The sequence below is a fragment of the Epinephelus moara genome, chromosome 17 (genome assembly GCF_006386435.1).
Source record: "Epinephelus moara isolate mb chromosome 17, YSFRI_EMoa_1.0, whole genome shotgun sequence".
Lineage (NCBI taxonomy): Eukaryota > Metazoa > Chordata > Actinopteri > Perciformes > Serranidae > Epinephelus > Epinephelus moara.
The window spans coordinates 9002417-9021819 of NC_065522.1; the positions used below are offsets into that span (position 1 = coordinate 9002417).

The 19403-nt window shown below is 40.4% G+C and overlaps 1 protein-coding gene across 1 annotated transcript in view; it reads left to right on the forward strand.

The window, feature by feature from the left end:
• LOC126404194 (neurexin-2-like) overlaps positions 1 to 19403 on the forward strand; it is an 813153-nt gene that overhangs the window by 88216 nt on the left and 705534 nt on the right. The window contains exon 2 of the mRNA XM_050067247.1: positions 5912 to 7318. Within this exon, the coding sequence (XP_049923204.1) occupies positions 6607 to 7318 (712 nt within the window). The 5' untranslated portion in view covers positions 5912 to 6606. The remainder of the gene's footprint in view (positions 1 to 5911; positions 7319 to 19403) is intronic.

Here is a 19403-nt window from a genome sequence, read left to right on the forward strand (position 1 = left end):
TAAATCAATGAGGGCTGTGGGCAGGACATTGTTACACAGCGTGTGCCTGTGACTTCAGGCAGAGAGACCGCTGCATCAGAGCAGAAGAGCACGTTTTAAAATACATTTATTTTATCAATTAGTTATTAACTTTTACTATTTTTATCAACTTGCCCGATCGGGCAAGTGAGTTGTTAGTTTACATGCCCGACCGTGAGTTTTACTTGCCCCGGGCAATCGGGCAATCCTTATTGTTGAGCCCTGACAGGTGTTAATGCACCCAAAACATCGAGGACAGATTGTGATCCAATTGGCCAAACCACCTCCGGAGATGATCAGGGATGCATTGTGACCACGTGACACATAAGTGTAAATGCAATTACATTCTCAATCCACATGCAACAACTGAGTGGGCAGAAATGTGTAACTGAGCACAATTGTTAAAATTAGTTTTACATTTTTATTTTTACATCAGTTTTCTCTCTGAAAATGCAGATAATACCATCATTTGCACCCTATGTATTTCAGTTTTTCTTTAGTGATAAAAACATTTAAAAAAATTCTCATCCTAATAGTTGTTGACAGGCAGAGGTGGGGCTTGTTTGGGGTGGCAGGTGTATACTGAACAGGCCAGAGTCAAGACAAGACCAGTGTGTGCTTTCAGTTTGAGCTGACTGAAATGTACTGGTGAAATTTGACAATCCATATAGCAATAGAGCCATTTATAAAGTAATGGCAAATCACATGGTAGAGAACAGCTACAAACGTTCGGCTGTTTGTAAAGATTTTTCGATACCACTTTTTCCTTCCTGTGATCAACTCTGATACCTAAAGTTGTCGAGTACCAATTCAGATACCACTAGGTTGAAAAAGAAAATAGATTAATTAATTCACAGCTGGACACTAGGGCCCCCTAATCAGTCCCTCCAGGATCTCACGGCAAAAAACCCCCTTGAATTTGTGGCCAAAAACCTTTGAATTTGAGGCCAATTTTGTCAAAAATTGCGATAAAAATTGCAGCATTTTTATGTGTTTTTTTTTTTTTTTTTGCAGGAAATTGCAGCTAATGCCAAAAGGAGAAAAAAAAAATTAAAAGATTTTTTTAATTACTACTTCCAAAAAAATGAGTCATGTAATCACTTGCTATAATAATCATACTGAATATTACAAAAATAGCTGCAAATGTTATTTATAGTTCTCTTTAGTTTTATTTAATTAGTTTCAAAACATGGACTCCAATAATGTTGCAAAAAATCCTGAGTGAATATTGTAACTCTCAAACCACACAATGTGACTGTAAAACAACATGTAAGCTACATCTTCTGTAAACATAACATTTTAATACATTCAACACATAAACATTTAAACAGTACAAATTCTTATGTCAATACAGAGCGTTTCTCCATATTGCAATGCCATTAGCGCGATTTGATGACGCGTGTGATGACGTTTCAAATGACGTTGCATGTGCGACGACTTCCGCTCAGCCGGAAAATGCAGAAAAATCGCAGGACTTTTGAAAAATTGCAAGCCCCTGCAAATATTGCAGACTTTCGTTGGTGTTAATTATTGTGATCACATTTTCTAGAGGGACTGCCTAATAGTCAACCAAAGGATATTCGACCAGAGAGGTCATTAGTTGGCAAGATTTCGTTGGTCGCTTAGTCGCAGAACCCCCCCCAGAACACAACAAAATAAAAAATAAAAAAAACAAATGTGAAACTCTATTAGGAGTCGCGCCTTGTCAAAATAAATCAAAATCTATATGCCTGGACTATGTGGGAATTTAATTTGAAAAGACAGATGCAGGAAGAGACTGCGCACATTCAGTAGTCAGAGAGGAGGAATGGAGCATCTGCAGCATTTCCGATGCTGGTGTAGGTATCGCACTTGGACAGAGTGATTGGAGACAGATTATTTCCAGGTGTTCATATAATCAGGTTAATCGTATATAGGTACAGTCTGGATGCCAGATGCATTTAAATGCAAGGTGTAAAGGGGGGCGTTGTCACAAGTGATGGAATAGAAATAATAAATGGGACATTTTCCACTGCGGTATAGATGTAGCCAAAGACTCTTGGAGTTTGAGCAGAGTTTCTGTTAAGATTGTGCCAGCATTCCCCATGGGATGATGTGAGAGGAAATGGGTCGGTGGTGGCTCACATGACCATGCAGTTATCCTGAGGGTTGCAGAGCTTCACTTGGACAAGGAGTCGGGTCAGGGTGTATGAGGCTGGGTATAGATGGCTCTTTCAGTCAAGTTGCACAGCTCTGCCACAGCTCAGCCAAGCATTGTGTGAGAGAGCTGTCCTTTTTCTTGAGGAGAGAATTGAGGCAGATGGATGTCACGCTAGCAGTTTGGGAGGGTGGGAAATGGCAAACATGTTATTTTTGGATTGAAACTGGACCAAATCTGCATCGTACATGTCATTTGTAAAACAATGCTGTGGCCAAATGCTGTAGAGGAGACACTGTGGACTACAACTGTAACAAAATGATAATCCCAAATGCAGGCATAAATATAGACACACACAAACTCGCACTGAGTATACACGGTCCAGATGAACACTGTGCTGTCACACAAGGACAGTTGCTTTGCTGAATGCAGACAGCTGCACACGCAACTAGAATCAATCATAACCACACACACACACACACACACACACACACACACACACACACACACACACAGCACAACCCTCGGAGCTCTAGTTATCTCTTGAGGCTTGTTATGTTTCCTCAGTGTCCTTGGGATTTAATAGTACCGTGGCCAATACCCCCTAATAACTAGCAACACAATGCATGGAGGAGACACTGAACATAGTAAACCTTCATAAACACAGCACTGTGGAAAGAAGGGGAGATGCTGCTTGTGTCTGTAGCAGTAGAGAGTCCCCAAACAGACAGAAATAACTCAATGAATATTCAATTTGGCCAGGGAATATTCCAAATCTATTTACCCATAAGGGACACAGATGTGGTTAAAAGAATGGTTGATTAAACAAGCGTAAGCTCTCAAATTGTTCACAAAATGCAATTCTTTTGGTCCCAAAGTGTTTTATCATGTTTTTGTTGATGTTCATAATGGCAATTAAAACAATGTCATGATCTGTGTGTGGGGGTGGGTGGTTGCGTGTGTCTAAAACTGCAGGCTGTTTACTCATGAGGCTATATGTCTGCATATAGAAAGAAGTGTTTTTAATTTTCTGTATGTAAATTTAAAGCACACAGTACCTATCCAGACGTGTCTCAAAGCATCATTCTTGTCTCTAAACAGGACATACATTTCTACATTTCTAATCATTTCTGTTAATTTACAGTAGCATACGTATGTGTTTATGCCAGCAAACGAGGGAAAAATGTGCAAACATGCAGATCGTACCCTGTCACTCATAGACCAAAATAAACCAGCCCTGGTTTTATCACTCCTAGAGGCATGCTGTGCCTGCCACATATTAGAAGACATTTTGTCTGACAGCGTCTCACATTTAACAACAGTCTGACATAGTAAGACGGGATCAGTCATGTGTTCTTAGTTCCAGATGTGTAGACATAAAAGTGTATGAAAAGTGGGAATCATGAGGCATAACACACAGGACTCCAGACCTCCTTTTGCTGTCAGAAACTCCAGAACTGTAGGTCAAGAAGCCATGTACTCAACGCAGACAGCAGATCACATCACCAGCTGAAATTTAGAAGGGTGGCTGGCAGGAAAAGAGCTAAACATAGTGGTTAAACTACCTGCCAGTGTTTTCTTTTTGCACTCTCTTTTGTACCAGTTGACATGCATTGCCGCAGATACATGCTGCTAAGCTGCCACTGTAACTTGTTATCATCAGTGTCACCAAAGTGAGAACACTAATTGGATTTTGACACTGTAGGATTACAAATAGAGCTGTTTATCACAAAAAGCCCTCCATTGCTAAGACTAAAAAAACTTGACGTACATGTTAAACATCATTGATTTTGTTGTGATGATCAAGATGGCTGGGTAAAGTGCAATGTTTGGATCAAGCACAGTGTCAACCTTTTGTTACAACTGTGAAATCACTCACAACAGCGGTTATTGTAAGGCCTATCGGTGACTGGTAGTTTTCTTGACTTGGCATAAGAATGTATTTTATAATAGGACGAATAATATCCAGCGTGTGAAGTTACGGTACAGCGCTGTCCGTGGTATGAGAGGGAGTGGATAAGATCGTCAGACAGACACATAGACAGACAGACAGATGATAAGACAGTCAGACAAACACATCACTTAGTTTGGATCCTGCTTGCTTTCCATGGATGTAAACAGATCGTTTGATTTTCTCTTAGAGAGAAGGAGAGAGAGATGCAAACAACAAGGAGAAAACAGCTGTTTGTACACACCTCCCCCTGCTAATTTTGACAGAGCCTTTCATAAGTTTAAAAGAATATTTGGTGCTCTGAGAGCGCCATGTTTTTAAGTGTGTACTGTGATTAAAACATTTATACTAAAATAGGTCATATATTGTGATTTGTTGGGAGAAAGCAAGCAATTCTAAGTGTAATCAGACAATCAGCACCCCCATACTGGCCAAATGGAATGCTCCTATGTTTTATAACCATATTTTCCCACAACTGCAACGATTTGATTTTGAGATTGGCAGTCCAATCAGGCTCCTTAGCAAGAATTGTTTAATAGTTGAGGTCAGTACCTTGGGCATATGTTGACTTTTTCTTCAAATTAAATTCTAAATATTTTCATAGGGCAATAGGACATAGTACAAAGAGGTGTCAGATTATACAGACATAGATGTATTGTCAGAGCTTGTGAATGTTAAGTTTGTTTTATGTGACGTAACATCCATCTTTGCTGTCGGTTGCCTAAGCAGATTGTCTTCCATCCTGAGGCACTTAAATGCCAAGGGTGATGTGCACTGTGTGTCCCATGTTGAAAACACAACCTCATAAGTTCCATCGAAAAGCAGCACTGCTTTCCCCTGCTTGCCAATATGAACATCACCCAGAGAAAAATAGCCCCGATATTATTTGTCCTCCGCCCTCTTGTGTTTCTCACAGCTCTGTCTGTCCCCTCTGTCCTCCCTCATCTTTCTCCATCGGTGTTAAGCCTCGCCCCTCTGAGATCATGATTATGCAGCCTTTCTTTTCCTCGCTCTCTCTCTGTCTGTATTTCTCCCTCCCTCCCTCCCTTCCCTTCGTGCATGCTAGCGTCATTGCTGTTGTCACTTTGAAGCCAGGCAGGATAGCACAAGGGAGCATGTGCAGGGGTGAGCCTAGCTTTAATTGTAGACTGTTTGTGATGGAAATTAGATCTCACTCAAGAAATAATGGCTAGGGATTAGGCCGAGCCCCAGGGTCAAGACTGGCTGTTCAGACAGCTATTGACTCTGCAGCACTCCACTCTGAATCGCATTTGATTTAATGATGTGTGTGTTTGCATATGCATGTTCATAGTGTGTGTATATGTGCGCCACCATGGAAGGTTGTGATGTATTATACTCTTTTGCTGATTGGCCAGAAAGTGTGTATGGATGACAGCTATCTTCACTGCATATGAAACCATTATGTCGAGGTTCAGTACATTGGTTGACGTATCTATTGGCATGACTGAGAGGGAGCAGATGAAATAAGACATTCATATTACTCAGGCCCCTCTGGGAAGTATGGAGCCATGCAAAACTCAGAAAGCTTATTTATCGCTTGGCTCTAGACAAACTTTTTTTTGAAGTGTCAGCTTTCAACTGAAAAGAGCGAAGGGATTTTTATATAGTACATGGTGTCTAAAACTGCAGGCGAAAGCAAACTACAGGCAAAGAAGATGAAAGATAACAGAGATTAAATAGCATGTGAAAATGAAAAACTGCTGATTAACTTAGCTTGGGATGTGTCAAATTTTGTATGTTATTTACATTTGTTTTTTGTTTTTTTGTATGTGTGTTTCTTCCAGATCCCCACCTGCCACCATGATAATGGGATCCATACCTGTGTGAAGCTTTTTAGGCCCCAAATTTCTGGAGAAGAATGGGTTTACACTGAAACCATGAACGCATCGTTTGCTCCAGCAGACACCAGCAGACTCTGATACCCGTCTACTCTGCGGCTCCCTCACTCTTTTGCTTTTCTTCTGCTTGCACTCCCCTTAAAGAAAGATCACAATCGGATAACTCTTCCCCTAAGCTTTTGGCGGCAGCTCAAATTTCCTGGAAATTGCACTGAGATCTGGATTCTAGAGACGAAGATTCTATTTTCGGTCCAGGATAGACCAAGAGGCTTTTGAAGAAACGGCTGTGTTGAAATTATCATATCCCCCCCTCTTTTACTCTCTCCTGTTATTCCTCATTCCTTTCCTCCAAGTCCCAGAGGCACCAACTGATGGAGAGACGAAGGAGAGAGTCAGGATAAGGACAAGAATTAGAGCATCAGAGAGAAGAGGAAAAAATTGCTGATTCGCCAGGAAAATTGGAGTAGAGCCCCTGTGAGGATTATTTTACCCAGTGAGCTTGATATTCCAGTTCAGTGATATATAATACTCGTTGTTTACATTCAAAATCTCTTAGCCTCAGTGAAGCTCGGCCTTACCTTGGGGGTGTAGTAGACCAATAAGGCATCAAGTAGAGAAGGGGAAACTTGGGAACTTTGAGCATGACAAGGGGGTTAAGATTCCTGTGTTGGCCCCTGTGGCCTCTGGCCCTCTTCAGCCTGCTCACTACAGTGAAGATGTTGGAATTTGGTGGGGCACCTGGCCAGTGGGCACGCTACGGACGCTGGGAAGCTGGATCAGTGGGCGAGCTGAGCTTCAGTCTCAAGACCAACATCAGCAAAGCCTTGGTACTCTACCTGGATGATGGCGGCAACTGCGACTTCTTGGAGCTTCTGATTGCTGGCGGGCGCCTCCAGCTGCGCTTCGCCATCCACTGTGCCGAGCCGGCCACATTGCATATGGAGACACGGGTGAATGATGACCGCTGGCACATGGTCTTGCTCACGCGCAACTTCCGCGAAACACTCCTGATGGTCGACGGTGAGACAAAAGTGGCTGAGGTTAAATCAAAGAGGAAGGAGATGGCAGTGGTCAGTGACCTGTTTGTGGGCGGGATCCCACCGGATGTGCGCCTCTCTGCACTGACGTCTAGCACAGTGAAGTACGAGCCACCGTTCCAGGGCTTGATCTCCAATCTGAAGGTGGGGGAGATGCCTCCCACTTTGTTAAATAGCCAGGGCATTCAGAGCGACCTGGAGTACCTCTGCACCAAACAGAACCCGTGCTTCAATGGAGGGTTTTGCTCTATTCAGTATGGAGAAGTTCACTGTGACTGCACCCACACCCGCTTCAAGGGGAAGTACTGCAAGGAAGGTAAGGAACCATCATACTCTACCTGCTTAACCATGGGTTCATTGCATTGTTCCTGTGCAGTATTCTCTGTTTTAGGTTAAGTGTGTGTTTGTGTGTAAGTTTGCATTGTTTGCTTGGTTACTCCAAGTCTGTAGTATGTCATGAGATGTTGGAAATATGACCTTTACCTTGAAGGGTTTTTTTGGTCACTTTGTAGCAATGAATTCCTCTAAGGTCAGTGGTTTGAGAGGTCCTGCATAGTAAAGCAAATTGTACAGTTCTGATGTGTATAAATTATACTAGACTAGTCTCTTCTTGACCTTTTCTACATGTCTTGCAGTGAAGTCACAAGTGACTTGTTTCTTTGGTGTGAGGCAGTAGGATCTCTGTTCTAGTGGGATGTAACAGTTGAGGTGTAGACATAGTGAGGGCGAAGAGGGAGGAGGATGAGATCCTTTCTGAAAAGGCAGGCATACTGCTATTTTCAGTCTATTGTCAAAATTGTTTTTAAAAAGTTTCATCGCTTGAAAGATTGAGTTGTTGAGAAAAAACACTTTCTTAGGGATTATGTGACTCATACAAGAGATTTAGACGTGGCACAGGTGCTACTTTGAATGTGGCTGGGATTTTTTTCTAAAACAATTCTTAACATCAAAGGTGCTGAATATCTATAACAGAATATTTCAAATGCAAAATCACACATTGAAGGTCTGCTTTTCAGCTGGCTTTCTTTCCTGCTGTTTTTTGCTATGTATTTCCTCCTTTCTTTTTTCATTATTTCTCTGTCTTCTTTCTTTCTTTCTCTCCAAGCCCATTGTCTTGGGTGTACACCCTGCTCTTGCCTTCGTTTGCTCTTGGGATGTGCTCCTGTGCTGTCAGCTCATGTCAAACTCTGTTCTGTTTTACACCTCTGGCTCCCTCCTTCACTGACACATCCCATTTCCATATCTATGGTTTTTCCCTCTGCTTTACGTTCATCCATCTCTCTGTTTCTTTTAGTCCCGCAGCATTTCCTTCACCCGCCTCCAACCTTCTCTTCTCAAGGCTATCTGGGCTTTCCATCTCTCTTCACCTCCCTCCCCCGCTCTGTCTCTCCCAAGCTCACTCCCTTACTCCACTTATCTCTCTTTCACCTTTACCCGCTGTCAGCACTTCCTACTCCCGCCTCTCCTCCCCCTGCACTTATCTCCCTCCTCTCTTTCTTTCAAACTGTCTGCATCTCCACACCTTGCTTGTGAATTCTCTCATTCCCTATGCCTCCATCAGACATTGCTTGCTCTGTCTTGATTATTTGTAATGGTGGGGTAAAGCCCTTCATCCTCCATTATCTCCATTCCCCCGCCCCCCCTGTTGTATGTACTATTAACATTGCATCGCATAATCCATAATACTCAATAGTCTCAGTTGCTCCTACCTTGTCCTGTGTGATGAAATGACTTGTAATTACTGGATCTTCAAAAGGCAGATAACTACTTTGCCAGCAGTTATGTGTCAATTGTTTGAAGTGTTGCATTTTTGTGGCACCCAGAGATAAGCTTTGACAGCACTGAAAAGGAAATCAACCCAAACAAAATATTTTGTTCAGTTTTTTTTCATGGAGTATTGCTTTTGATAGATCTGAAGTAATAATAATAAAATCCGCATGCAGCCATGATTTTGATCAAAGCATAGCTTGTTTTGATGTAGAAAGTCTAGAACAGTCCTCACCAGTCAGAGAAGCTGTATTGTTTCGTCTTTTGCTCTCTGAAGAAGCCAAACTAAAGCATTCGCTTCCTGTGAATAAGTTATTGCTGTTTAGAGACCCTATTGTACAGCAAATGATGTCACTGCTGGACAGCCATATAGGTCTGTCTGGCTCTCTCTCTTTCTTGCTGTCTCTCTCTCTCATATTTCTCAGTTCCTTTAATTCTTCAAGCTTTTCTGCCTCTCTCTCTGTGTGCTCTGTGTCAGATTGCTGTGTGGTTGCTGGAAGCAGATACTGCTGCCTGGCTCTTGGCTAAATTGAGAGCAGAATACCAATGCAGTGCTACAGTGACTGCAGGAAACATTTGTCCTTTTGAAATGGAGAGAGAGAGAGAGAGAGATAGAGAGGGAGAGGTAAGGAGCAGAGAAACGGAACAAGAGGAAATCGGGGAGAGAGAGCTATGGCCGATCAACAGTGAGAAATGGAGAGTAAAGCAAGAACGAGAAAGACAGCATGAAGATATTAATTTGCTCAGTGTTAATTTATTTTCAGAGATGTTCTTTGGTTTGAGGACCGTTAATTGGGTCATTATGGCTGACTGCCAGTGCAGCGGTGTATTTATTCCTTTTATCTAACATGTGGGTGGGAATGTAAAGGTCTCTCTCTCTCTCTCTTTTAGTTGGTTTTAAGACACTTTAGATGTCTGTACTAACAAATCCATGTCTCGCTGTGTTAGCTCTGCGGTGAAGGGGCCATGTCAAAGGAAAGCTTGTTTTTAAGGGCTTGCTGCCTGCTCACTTTGGATAGGGAGAGCGCATCATTCCACGGGTACATTTTTAATGATGAGATGTGGCACTTGCAATATATTCATGTGTCTTGTTCTAGATGATTCATGATGTGCTACTTGATCATTAAGGCATTTAGCTGATGCTCTTCTCCACAGAGATTTATGTTCAGTGGAATAAACTTGAATTTCTAGAACACTAAGACTACTAGGGTTGGTTACACTTCACATTTGAACCAATACTGGCACATATGATTTATTATTGGTACCCAGTGGTACCTTTTTCAGTACTTCATTCTTTTTGTAAAAAAAAAACCTATACTGCAGCCAGCCACCAGGAGGTGATTGAGATGTTTTGGCTTCATTTTTGGGGAGCTGTCATCCATCTCTATTATCTCTAGTCTGTGGTTTGGACACGTGAATAAAGTACGTAAATCAATCACAAACAGCAATGATGCTTGACTTTTTATAGAATAAAATAAAAAAAGAAAATAGAGTAGAAGTCAACTTTGCAGCGATGGTTTCGGTTCAGAGCTCCGTGGCCGGCTTCCTGGCTTTGGGGTGCTTCCACTTCCTGTCTGAACCCTGCGTTCTGAACCAGATGCACTCTCAGGTATCTAACTTTGGCACCAATTGATTTAACGCTGAACAGTACTCGGTGGGAGCAGAATTCAGTTCCCAGCCATAAAAACTACAAAAAAAGAGAGAGAGAACAAAGATCTTAGCAATGAAACGCATACAAGAGTAAAAAACTATGAAGCAGGAAAAACGCACAATGTCCCTGACTGCTAGTGATATCTACCCATGCAGATTGTTTTGGTTTCAAAGACCAAGGTTTTGAGATGTCGGTCTATGAGGTATTTGTCTCTCCACCCCATTACTCTGGAAGTAGGGGTGGGTGATGTGCAATCTGTCTAGCATCTGGGAGTTTGCCAAACTGCAGTAATTATTACTTTTAATATTTATGGTTCAAAGAGGCAATTATGGGCAATATTAGTTTTGAAGCATCTATGTAATGACATTTCTTGATTTGTCCAGTATTCAGTTTAGTGGAATGGACACAACAGACAATTGTGTCTCGTCATTTTCTCCACAAACATTGATTTTACAAGAAAATTTACTTCATCAACATATATTATAACTTTACGATGTAAAATGACATAGTCTGAAGTAAGAGGATTTTGACCTCGTCACCTGCTCCCATATGTAATGTCATTTGTGGTTTTTATTGTATTTAAAAAATTACATTAGTAAATTTGCATGCGAACATTGTCCCTGTTACTTTGAATAAACCACAGAGGAAGCTGTGCACAGTCGCCACAGGGTTTATTTACTTAATAAAAACTAGTTTGTGTAAGGACTGTTCAAGTGAGATCTAAGGATTATCCAGAACAGCTACAAGACTGTTTTTGGTAAGACATGTTGCTGCTGATATTTCTAAATGTTGTGAGCAACACAGACAAAATTCTGTTTACCTCTATTGTTGTGGGGTTAAGGCAGAAATCTCAGAAGCATCTAAAAAACTGGGCAAATGAAATCTAAAAAACTGACATGGCCAGTTACCAGCGTGGTGAGAGAGCAATCATTTACGAGTGATTTGGTTAAACTGACCTTTAAAAGGACATGATCTCCAAACCAAGAAATGCAGCAGAACACATAGACAGGTGAAAAGCAAATCATTAAGACAAATGTACCATAACCATAAAACAGAGTGTATAAACTAGGAATAATTGTAGGAAAATGAGTCCAGGTTCAGATATAATGGAATTGTCTTGACAAGCAGAGATATTTCATTGATGTCGCACCAACACTTCTGCTAAATTTAGGGACAAAGTAATGGTAAATTGATACTTTGTTGCAATATTTGTCTGTAACTGATCCAGCAATTTCAACCTGAACATGCATCCGGCATGGCTGCCACTCAGAGCAGCAGCTCATTAGCAGAGAAACTGTTTATGTAAAAGGAACAAAGACAGCTTGTACACATGTGGGTGTTAAAGAAGCAATGGGATGTGAATCACCAAAACAATAGCTAATGGGCTTGTACAGGAAAATAAATAAAGAAAGCAGTTGTGTTTCATGGACACCAGATAATTAAATTGCAGTGAAAGATACCTGTCCTTCAAAGACAGCCGAAGGAAGTGCTTTTAAGAGAGAAAAGGGGTTGTAGAATAGTGTAAGAATATGCAGTGTAATATCCTGTTGCAGGGTTAAGATGGTATGTCTCTGGATTAAAGCTAAGATTTCACAATGGCCATGTAATTTAAAGAACAAAACAAGGACAAAAATGCACACTTTTTACAGCGGTATAATGTATTGACAATCAGAACATAAGATGCTTACTGTAATTGGCAGCTGTTGGACAGTGATTCCCAAATATGTTGAAAGCTTTTGGACGCTTATCCCTCAAACCCAAAATTCTAAATAAATAAATAAATAAATCTTTAAAAATCACTGTGTAGTGATCAATTACATTAAAAACAGTAAAGAAGCTTAATTTTTCTTTCTCAGGGAGGTATGATGATGACTGATGTTGGCAGTGCTGTATGACAATGAAGGTTCGATTAAAGAAATGGAAATAAAATGTAGTTATTAATGACAACTGAGAAATATAAGATGCGCCAGGTACAACATCAACATTATTAACAGTAAGTTGGACAAGACAGTGAGAGAGAGTGTAGTGATCACCGTCCTCTTTACTGGTAGCTGCTGTATGCTCACAAATACAAGGCTTTGGAAGTGGCAGGCTTTGATGTACACATTAGAGCATACCAAGAGAGAACTGAGTTTGACACAAAGAAGTTTCTTTTAAGTCTGACTTTAGCAGAGATTGAAAGGAAAAAAAGCCAAACTTTAGCAATATGATCTTAACCACATTGTTTTACGTAAATCTTCTCATAAGATGCACGTTCAACAACCACATTTTGACAGTCTGCAGTGCAGTTTGGACACATGATTGGAATTGAAGCGATCAGCCACAAAGGTCTAATTTACTACAAAAATATTGTCTTCCAGACTTTATAAAATCCTTTGTAATGGTGAATGTCAGCCCAAAGTGGAATCAGTGAAATCTGAACATTAAATATGACAGCTGAGGTTTTGTAATTTAAGGAGGTTGTGCCATCTAATCTCCCTCAAGCACATTTTTTTTTTATCCCGCTGCTCCCTTTGAGTCTGTATCTCCTGTTGCATTCATTTGAATACCAGTGATCTCACTCAGCTGTTAGCACTCTTCATGCAAGTCTGGCACTGATAGGTTTCAGGTTTTTTGGCTCATTTACATTAATATTGTTCAGGTGGAGTGGGAGGTTGTTCACAAAGGATGGAGGTCGAAGGTGAACATCATACAGTCAACCTGATGAGTTTTTTAAACTGACCTTTTATATCAGACAAAATTCAGATTTTCCCTCACAAATATTATACTGACTGCTCACAGAGAAGCAAACAAACCACCTGAAAAATGTGCGTGCTGAATGTGAATGTGTGTAGGTGCACTGTTCCTGCTATAATCATAGATTCTGTTCCCATTGGCTTGCATTTTGAAGTAGTTTTGGGCAGACCTTTTTCCATTAGGGCTTGTAATTAAAGCCACGATGTGCCTCTGTGGGCCATTGTTTTTATAATTGATGCTGACCCTGGCTTTGTTCTCTGTTGAACCCCAAATGGCAGCGTGGGGCAATGCAGTTATGAGCTCTCAAGTCAGGGTAATTAGAGGTTAAATGAATTTATGAAAATGACTGCCACGATATTAATATATTCATTTACTCAACAAACTATGAATAGTCTTTCAGGTTGCTACGAGGCTGGATTTGCACCTGTTTTTAAACCAATTTGTCATGTTGTTTTTATTCTTTTTAATGGCTCTTTAATTTCCATATACAGCTGATTTGACAGACTGAAGCTGTTAAAAAAAGGTATGCACAGTCACTCCATTAGAGTGAAATGAAAACAACAAATTCATCTAGCCAAAAATCATAGCATAAATGTTTTCTTTATCAGACTCTTTTTTTTCTTGGGAGAAACTTGACTTTAGAATAAAACTAAACCTAAAATCAGCATTTATTGACTATATTGACCTCTGGCCATTTTACTGTATCAATTTGCAAATGCACTGGTCAGTGAATGTAATTACTTTCATATTGATTTTAGAAAGTCAGTTGCTGGCAATTTCCACTGTGATTGTGATTTATTTAGCTAAGTAACAACACCAGACTGAAAGTCATGGTTTTGCTGCCCCTACTGGTTAAAAGTTTCAAACTTGTTTTACCTCTGACCACACCCAGGGTCACTGATAGTTGTAGTTGGGGGTGGCCTGAAATGTGCTCTATTGTACCTACAACCACACCCAATAGTGATGCCAGTGGTCTTGAAGCACACTTGACAGTCACTGCAGGGGTCAGCAAAGACAAGCTTTCGGGGGGTGTCTTTAAAATCAGATTTTTGTTGTTAATGTGGAAAGGCATGGCTTCACAGGAGATGTTTTAACAATGTTTTTTTTTACCCGTCTGTCTGACACGCCTCTGATGGAAGAGATATTCTACACTTCTATTTTTAATTATGAGCTGTCTACTCAGGCTTGCATTTCACTCACGCTCTATACCTGTACTTCCCAACCTGACAGAGGACTGATGTTACTGCTGCTGCTCTGTGTAGACGCTTATATGAATTCCTAACAGTAATATCAGAAATATATAGACATTCTCTGTACATTGGGAAGTTTGTTGTCTTAATTGGATTGTCATAGATTTAGGTGTAAAAATACTTACTTACAGTTGTAACGATACATTATATTGATTACACTTTTGTCAGATAATCAGCAGTCAGCTGTGGTTTACTTTTGAAAAGTAATCTTCCCTAACCTAATCAGTTTTAAAGTGTAGGCGTGAATTTAGTTCTCTCTTTTAGCTTTTGACAGGAAATGATACCTGGCAGTGTCACAGAAAATTGGATGTTATCCGTCCACATTTGCCGCCTGTTCTCTGGCAGTGATTTAAACACTACATCACCATTTATGAGGAAAAAAGGTTGATGCAGCAGCCCTTTTCCACTTGGCAGGGCCATACAGAGAAGTGTTCAAAAACAGCTGCTTAGCTCATTACTGCGTACTATTCTCCAATTCACTTTCATCATCACTTTTTATTATATATGTTGGAATAAAGCAGAAACCTGGGTCCCTGAGGAGCCCTGTAGTTAACCAGGCCGGACCCTGCATGTCGGGAAGGCAGCTTCCCCCAAACCCCTTAAAGAAGGAAGCCGTGACCTCAGGCGTGCCTGTAGCTGCAGAGTGAAAGAGAGAGAGAGAGAGAGAGACAGAGCTGTGTTCAAGGAGTCAACGTGTCAGCTTCAAACACACACTGTCCTTTTTATAGCTTGTGGAGATGTTTTAACACAGCCTGTCATAAGCAGATGCTGTTTTCCTCGACAGACCAGAGTAATCTGGATTTATCAGCTGTTGTAATTCATGAAAGATAAGAGCTCAACACCCCTCTTAACACCACAACACCCATGAACTTGGCATTTTATATGCTGCAGCTCTACCTCATTTTTAGCTCACGCTTTAGCCTTATTCTCTGTTTTAACTTATATTCAGATTCAGAGGTGAGCTCAAACTTGATGTTGAAAATAACTACATTTTTCTTGCCTCAGCTGTGAGAGAAGAACAAACATTTCACACCCATGAGCTTGACGTTTTGTACGACAACTCTTCCTTGACAAAATAAATATCATGTGATTACGACTGAACTTTTATTTTACAAAATCACATTTCACACAGCAAAATAGGTGTGTGTTTCAAAAAGGTATGACTGTTTCTCAACTGTGAATATGTCATAATTCCTGTTAGTAAGCCAAATTACCATAGGACAATATCTCGCCTCTTTTTCCCCAGTTACATAGTTTGTGTTGAGCCTTGATCATTTCCCTTGATCCTTGATGCTTCCTGTTAGAAATAAGTCAAAAGTCCTCTCACCTTGACAGAAGATGAAGAAATGGTTGTTATTTTTCTATAAGCTTTTCCACATTCCATCCTCTGCCATTGCTTGAAATCCTGTGAGTTTTAGCTGCATTTGTTCTGAAAGAATAGCGCTTCTTTCTCTTTCTCTTGTAACATTCCTTTGGGCAATAAAGCATTCCAGCAGATTTTCCAGCAAATCTACCCTAATGGCACGAAAATGCAGAATGTAGGGATGGTCTAAATGATAGTAATGCTAGAGTATGCTGTACACAGTTCTTTAAATGTCCCCATATGTGAGTTGGGTGAGGCGGGACATTGAGTTTTAGTGGTGATAGTTGGGATAGGAGTGTGATAGAATGGGGCTGGGGCAAAGAGCAGAGGACACCAAGGAGAGTCATACATCACAGTGATAATTGTGCTATCTCCCCACTGGCAACCACAGAGGGAGGAGGTGGAGTGAGTTGGGGCTGAGTGTTGGGGACGGGGGCGTCTCACTGCCTGATAATTGTACTCCCAATTAACTTGTCCTGTATACATAAATAAGTATGGTGCTAATGAGGGGGCTGCACCCCGTTAGGCTGCCTGAAGAGGTTCCACAGATAACCTTATCAGCAATACGTCTGGCTGTGACGACAGAGCCTGACAGAATCCAAGCCATGTCTTTCTGCCTTCACCAGCCAACTACACTGATAAAGTCTAATGAAGCCCTCCATGCTTCAAGTCTCCATTGGATCTGATCGCTCAGATTTTGTTGGTGTTTATCAAAGCTGCTGTGTTACAGCTCTGCTGCTGTGTGCTGTTGGGACTTGGTGTTTGTAAAGTAGCTGTCGTTATCTTTCTATCATTATGGCTGTCTTTCCCTCCCTTCCTCTAGTTACCAAATAAGCAATTCCCTCAGATTCAGTTTTTGTCGGTTGGTTACGGCCACAGATGGGAAGACTACGCAAATATTTAACATAAGTGTATTGGTAGACATTTCAGTGGTACAGTTTTCCCCCTCAAGTCACTGCGATAATGAAAGTAATAACAGACCTGATTATAGTGTACTTATCCAAAGGGGATTACTCAGTGCATAGTAAATAAATGAGAATAAATAAGAAGAACATACCAATTGAACTATTTACATAATAATAATTAAGGACTGAGAACACAAAAAATGTAGAAAATTGCTCAGATAGAGGATATTACTAATAAAACATCCAGTACGTAGGAATTAAATTACACACCTCAATGTATACACTAAATTAAAATCTGTAACATAATACTAAGAATTTTGTAAACAACAAATAATTACAAAAGTAGTTGTTAAGGTGCACCTTTTTAAAAGTAATCAGGATATTAATCTCGCTATGGAAGCCTACCCAACAGCAAGTATGAGTTGTAAGGCTTTTGTTTTTGCATGTATTATAAACTACTACTAATACTACTAAATAGAGTAACTTTGACTAACTAACTATTCGGGTGAATATCTACACTGTTGCCAGTCATCTTACAACTCTGTTTCCAAAGTTGGGAAGGTAAATATAAAAGTAAAGGTAAATAAAAACAATTCACCAACCACTTTTAAGAGGAAATTTCTCCTGAAAACCCACTTACGCATTTTGAAGATTTTGAGATTCACCAATGTCTCTTTATTTGGGATTCATTCATAGGTAAGAACAGAATCTACACACACTGAGGAGCACTCTTATGCACATTTTGTGGTGATGTGTTGTGCAGAAAAATAATAATTGTCTAGAAGATTAATATTACAATAACATTTTTATGAAATATATTTCTTACAATTATTTTGATTATTTTACATCAAACATTACCGTCTTTTAAAATAAACACTACCCTAACACTCAAAGTCACATCAGTTTTGTAAATAGGAACCATGCCATCTGATAATTAGTGACTGATCATGCTAGAAATGATCAATGGTGGTTCTAGCGGGTAGGGCATATAGTTGTATCGGCGCCGATCACGTTATTTTTACAAAATCGGAATCGGTAATAAAAGATCGGAGGAATCAAAACAACAATGGCCAGGTTTTTCATCTATGTTTTTCACTGTTGCCTCCGCTTCCCAATGTATAAAGTGTGGCGATCCTGTATATTTTATAATAATAATTATATATTTTTTTTATAAGACAGTCAGCTGATGGCTTGCTCACCTCCAGACACTGAGATACCTCCAGACACACCCACCGGTGCCAGTGGGATGGCTCGATCAGCTGAGCCCAGGTAGAGCGGCCCCTACATTATGCTGCTCCTGGCAGTATGGCGAAAGTCGCCAGCGAGTGAGAAATGAGCCAGAAGTCCTGTGTGCATTCGGTCTACCACGGCATTTTACACCGCTCAAAGTCCGCGAAATAGGTGCGCTTCCCTGTGGAATATCATCCATCTGGCCTCACCTCAGAGATTCCGCCACGGATATCAAGGGATCCTACGGAGCCTCCACGCCCGAAACTACGCCGGAACGTTACAGCATTCACACACGGTCTCGTGAGTTGGCAAAAGCCGGGGGTTACTTTCCGTTTCATTATTCCTTATTTGGAACCTTCGGGCCGGGTTGATTTATTGTTTTGAAACTGAACAGAGTCAGAGCAAACAGTGGATTTTCTTTACCTCCTTGTTTACGAGAAAACCTGGGGTGAGAGTTTTCTTTTGTTTAGCGAACTGTGTGGATTGAACTGAATTGAACTGAATTGAACTGTGAACTGTGTGTTATTTGGAAATCCTGGAGTGGAGTTTTTTGTTTGAACTGGATTGAACTGACTGAGCGGAACGGAACATTTCTTTTCTTTGGTGAAAAAATATATACTTTCTTGAAACTGTTTACAGTTGTATTTGTATTTTTGAAAAGCTTTTGTTCTACAGAAACCAGATAAAAACAATTTAATTTTGGTGTTAAGGGGCCTGTTTTATGGGTTTTGATGGTTTCTTTGTGGGGTTTGACTGAGTAAAAGAAAAATATTTGTTTCATGTGTCAAACCGCTACAAAAGATATAGGCCTATTTTGTTTGTTGAAGACAAGAAGAAGATATTTAATTTGTTTACATTTTGTGCTGCTGAACCACCGATAAGCTTTTTGTATACTATTTAAATAAAAAACAAACCTTATGGGACAACTTGGATGCATTCTTTTTTTTCTTTCTTAATGCTTTGCAAAGTATCGGATCAGACTCGGTTTCAAAATAAAGGACTCGGATCGGATCAGATGCAAAAAAAAAATGTGATCGGGACATCCCTAGCATATAGTAACAAAGCAGTGTTCTGAATAAGTTAGTAATAAGCTAAAGAGACAGTGCGTGAAATAGTCCACCTTCACCTTCTCTTTCCATCTTTCTCTCTTTGTAGACAAACATGTGCAGCTTGGAGGGTGCCATTGCTCTCCTCTCTGTCCTTAGTACTGACAGTTGTGTTACTGTAATTCATAAAGTTTCTGGTTTGCAGGTGAGTGGTTGATATTTTTAGCACACATATATTACATACATGTACATGTACATACATTTGTATACCATATTTGTTTGATTTTATACCCATTCCTGACATTACTAAATATGACAGCTTGTTTGGTGCTCACTTTCTGCAGAAGCAGGAGGTTTTAATTCATTAATTTATTTTTTTATGTCTGGAGTCTGGTACTCCACCTTCTTTGGACTGTCGGTTAGGCATTCTTGACTTAACTCTCTCAACTTCGT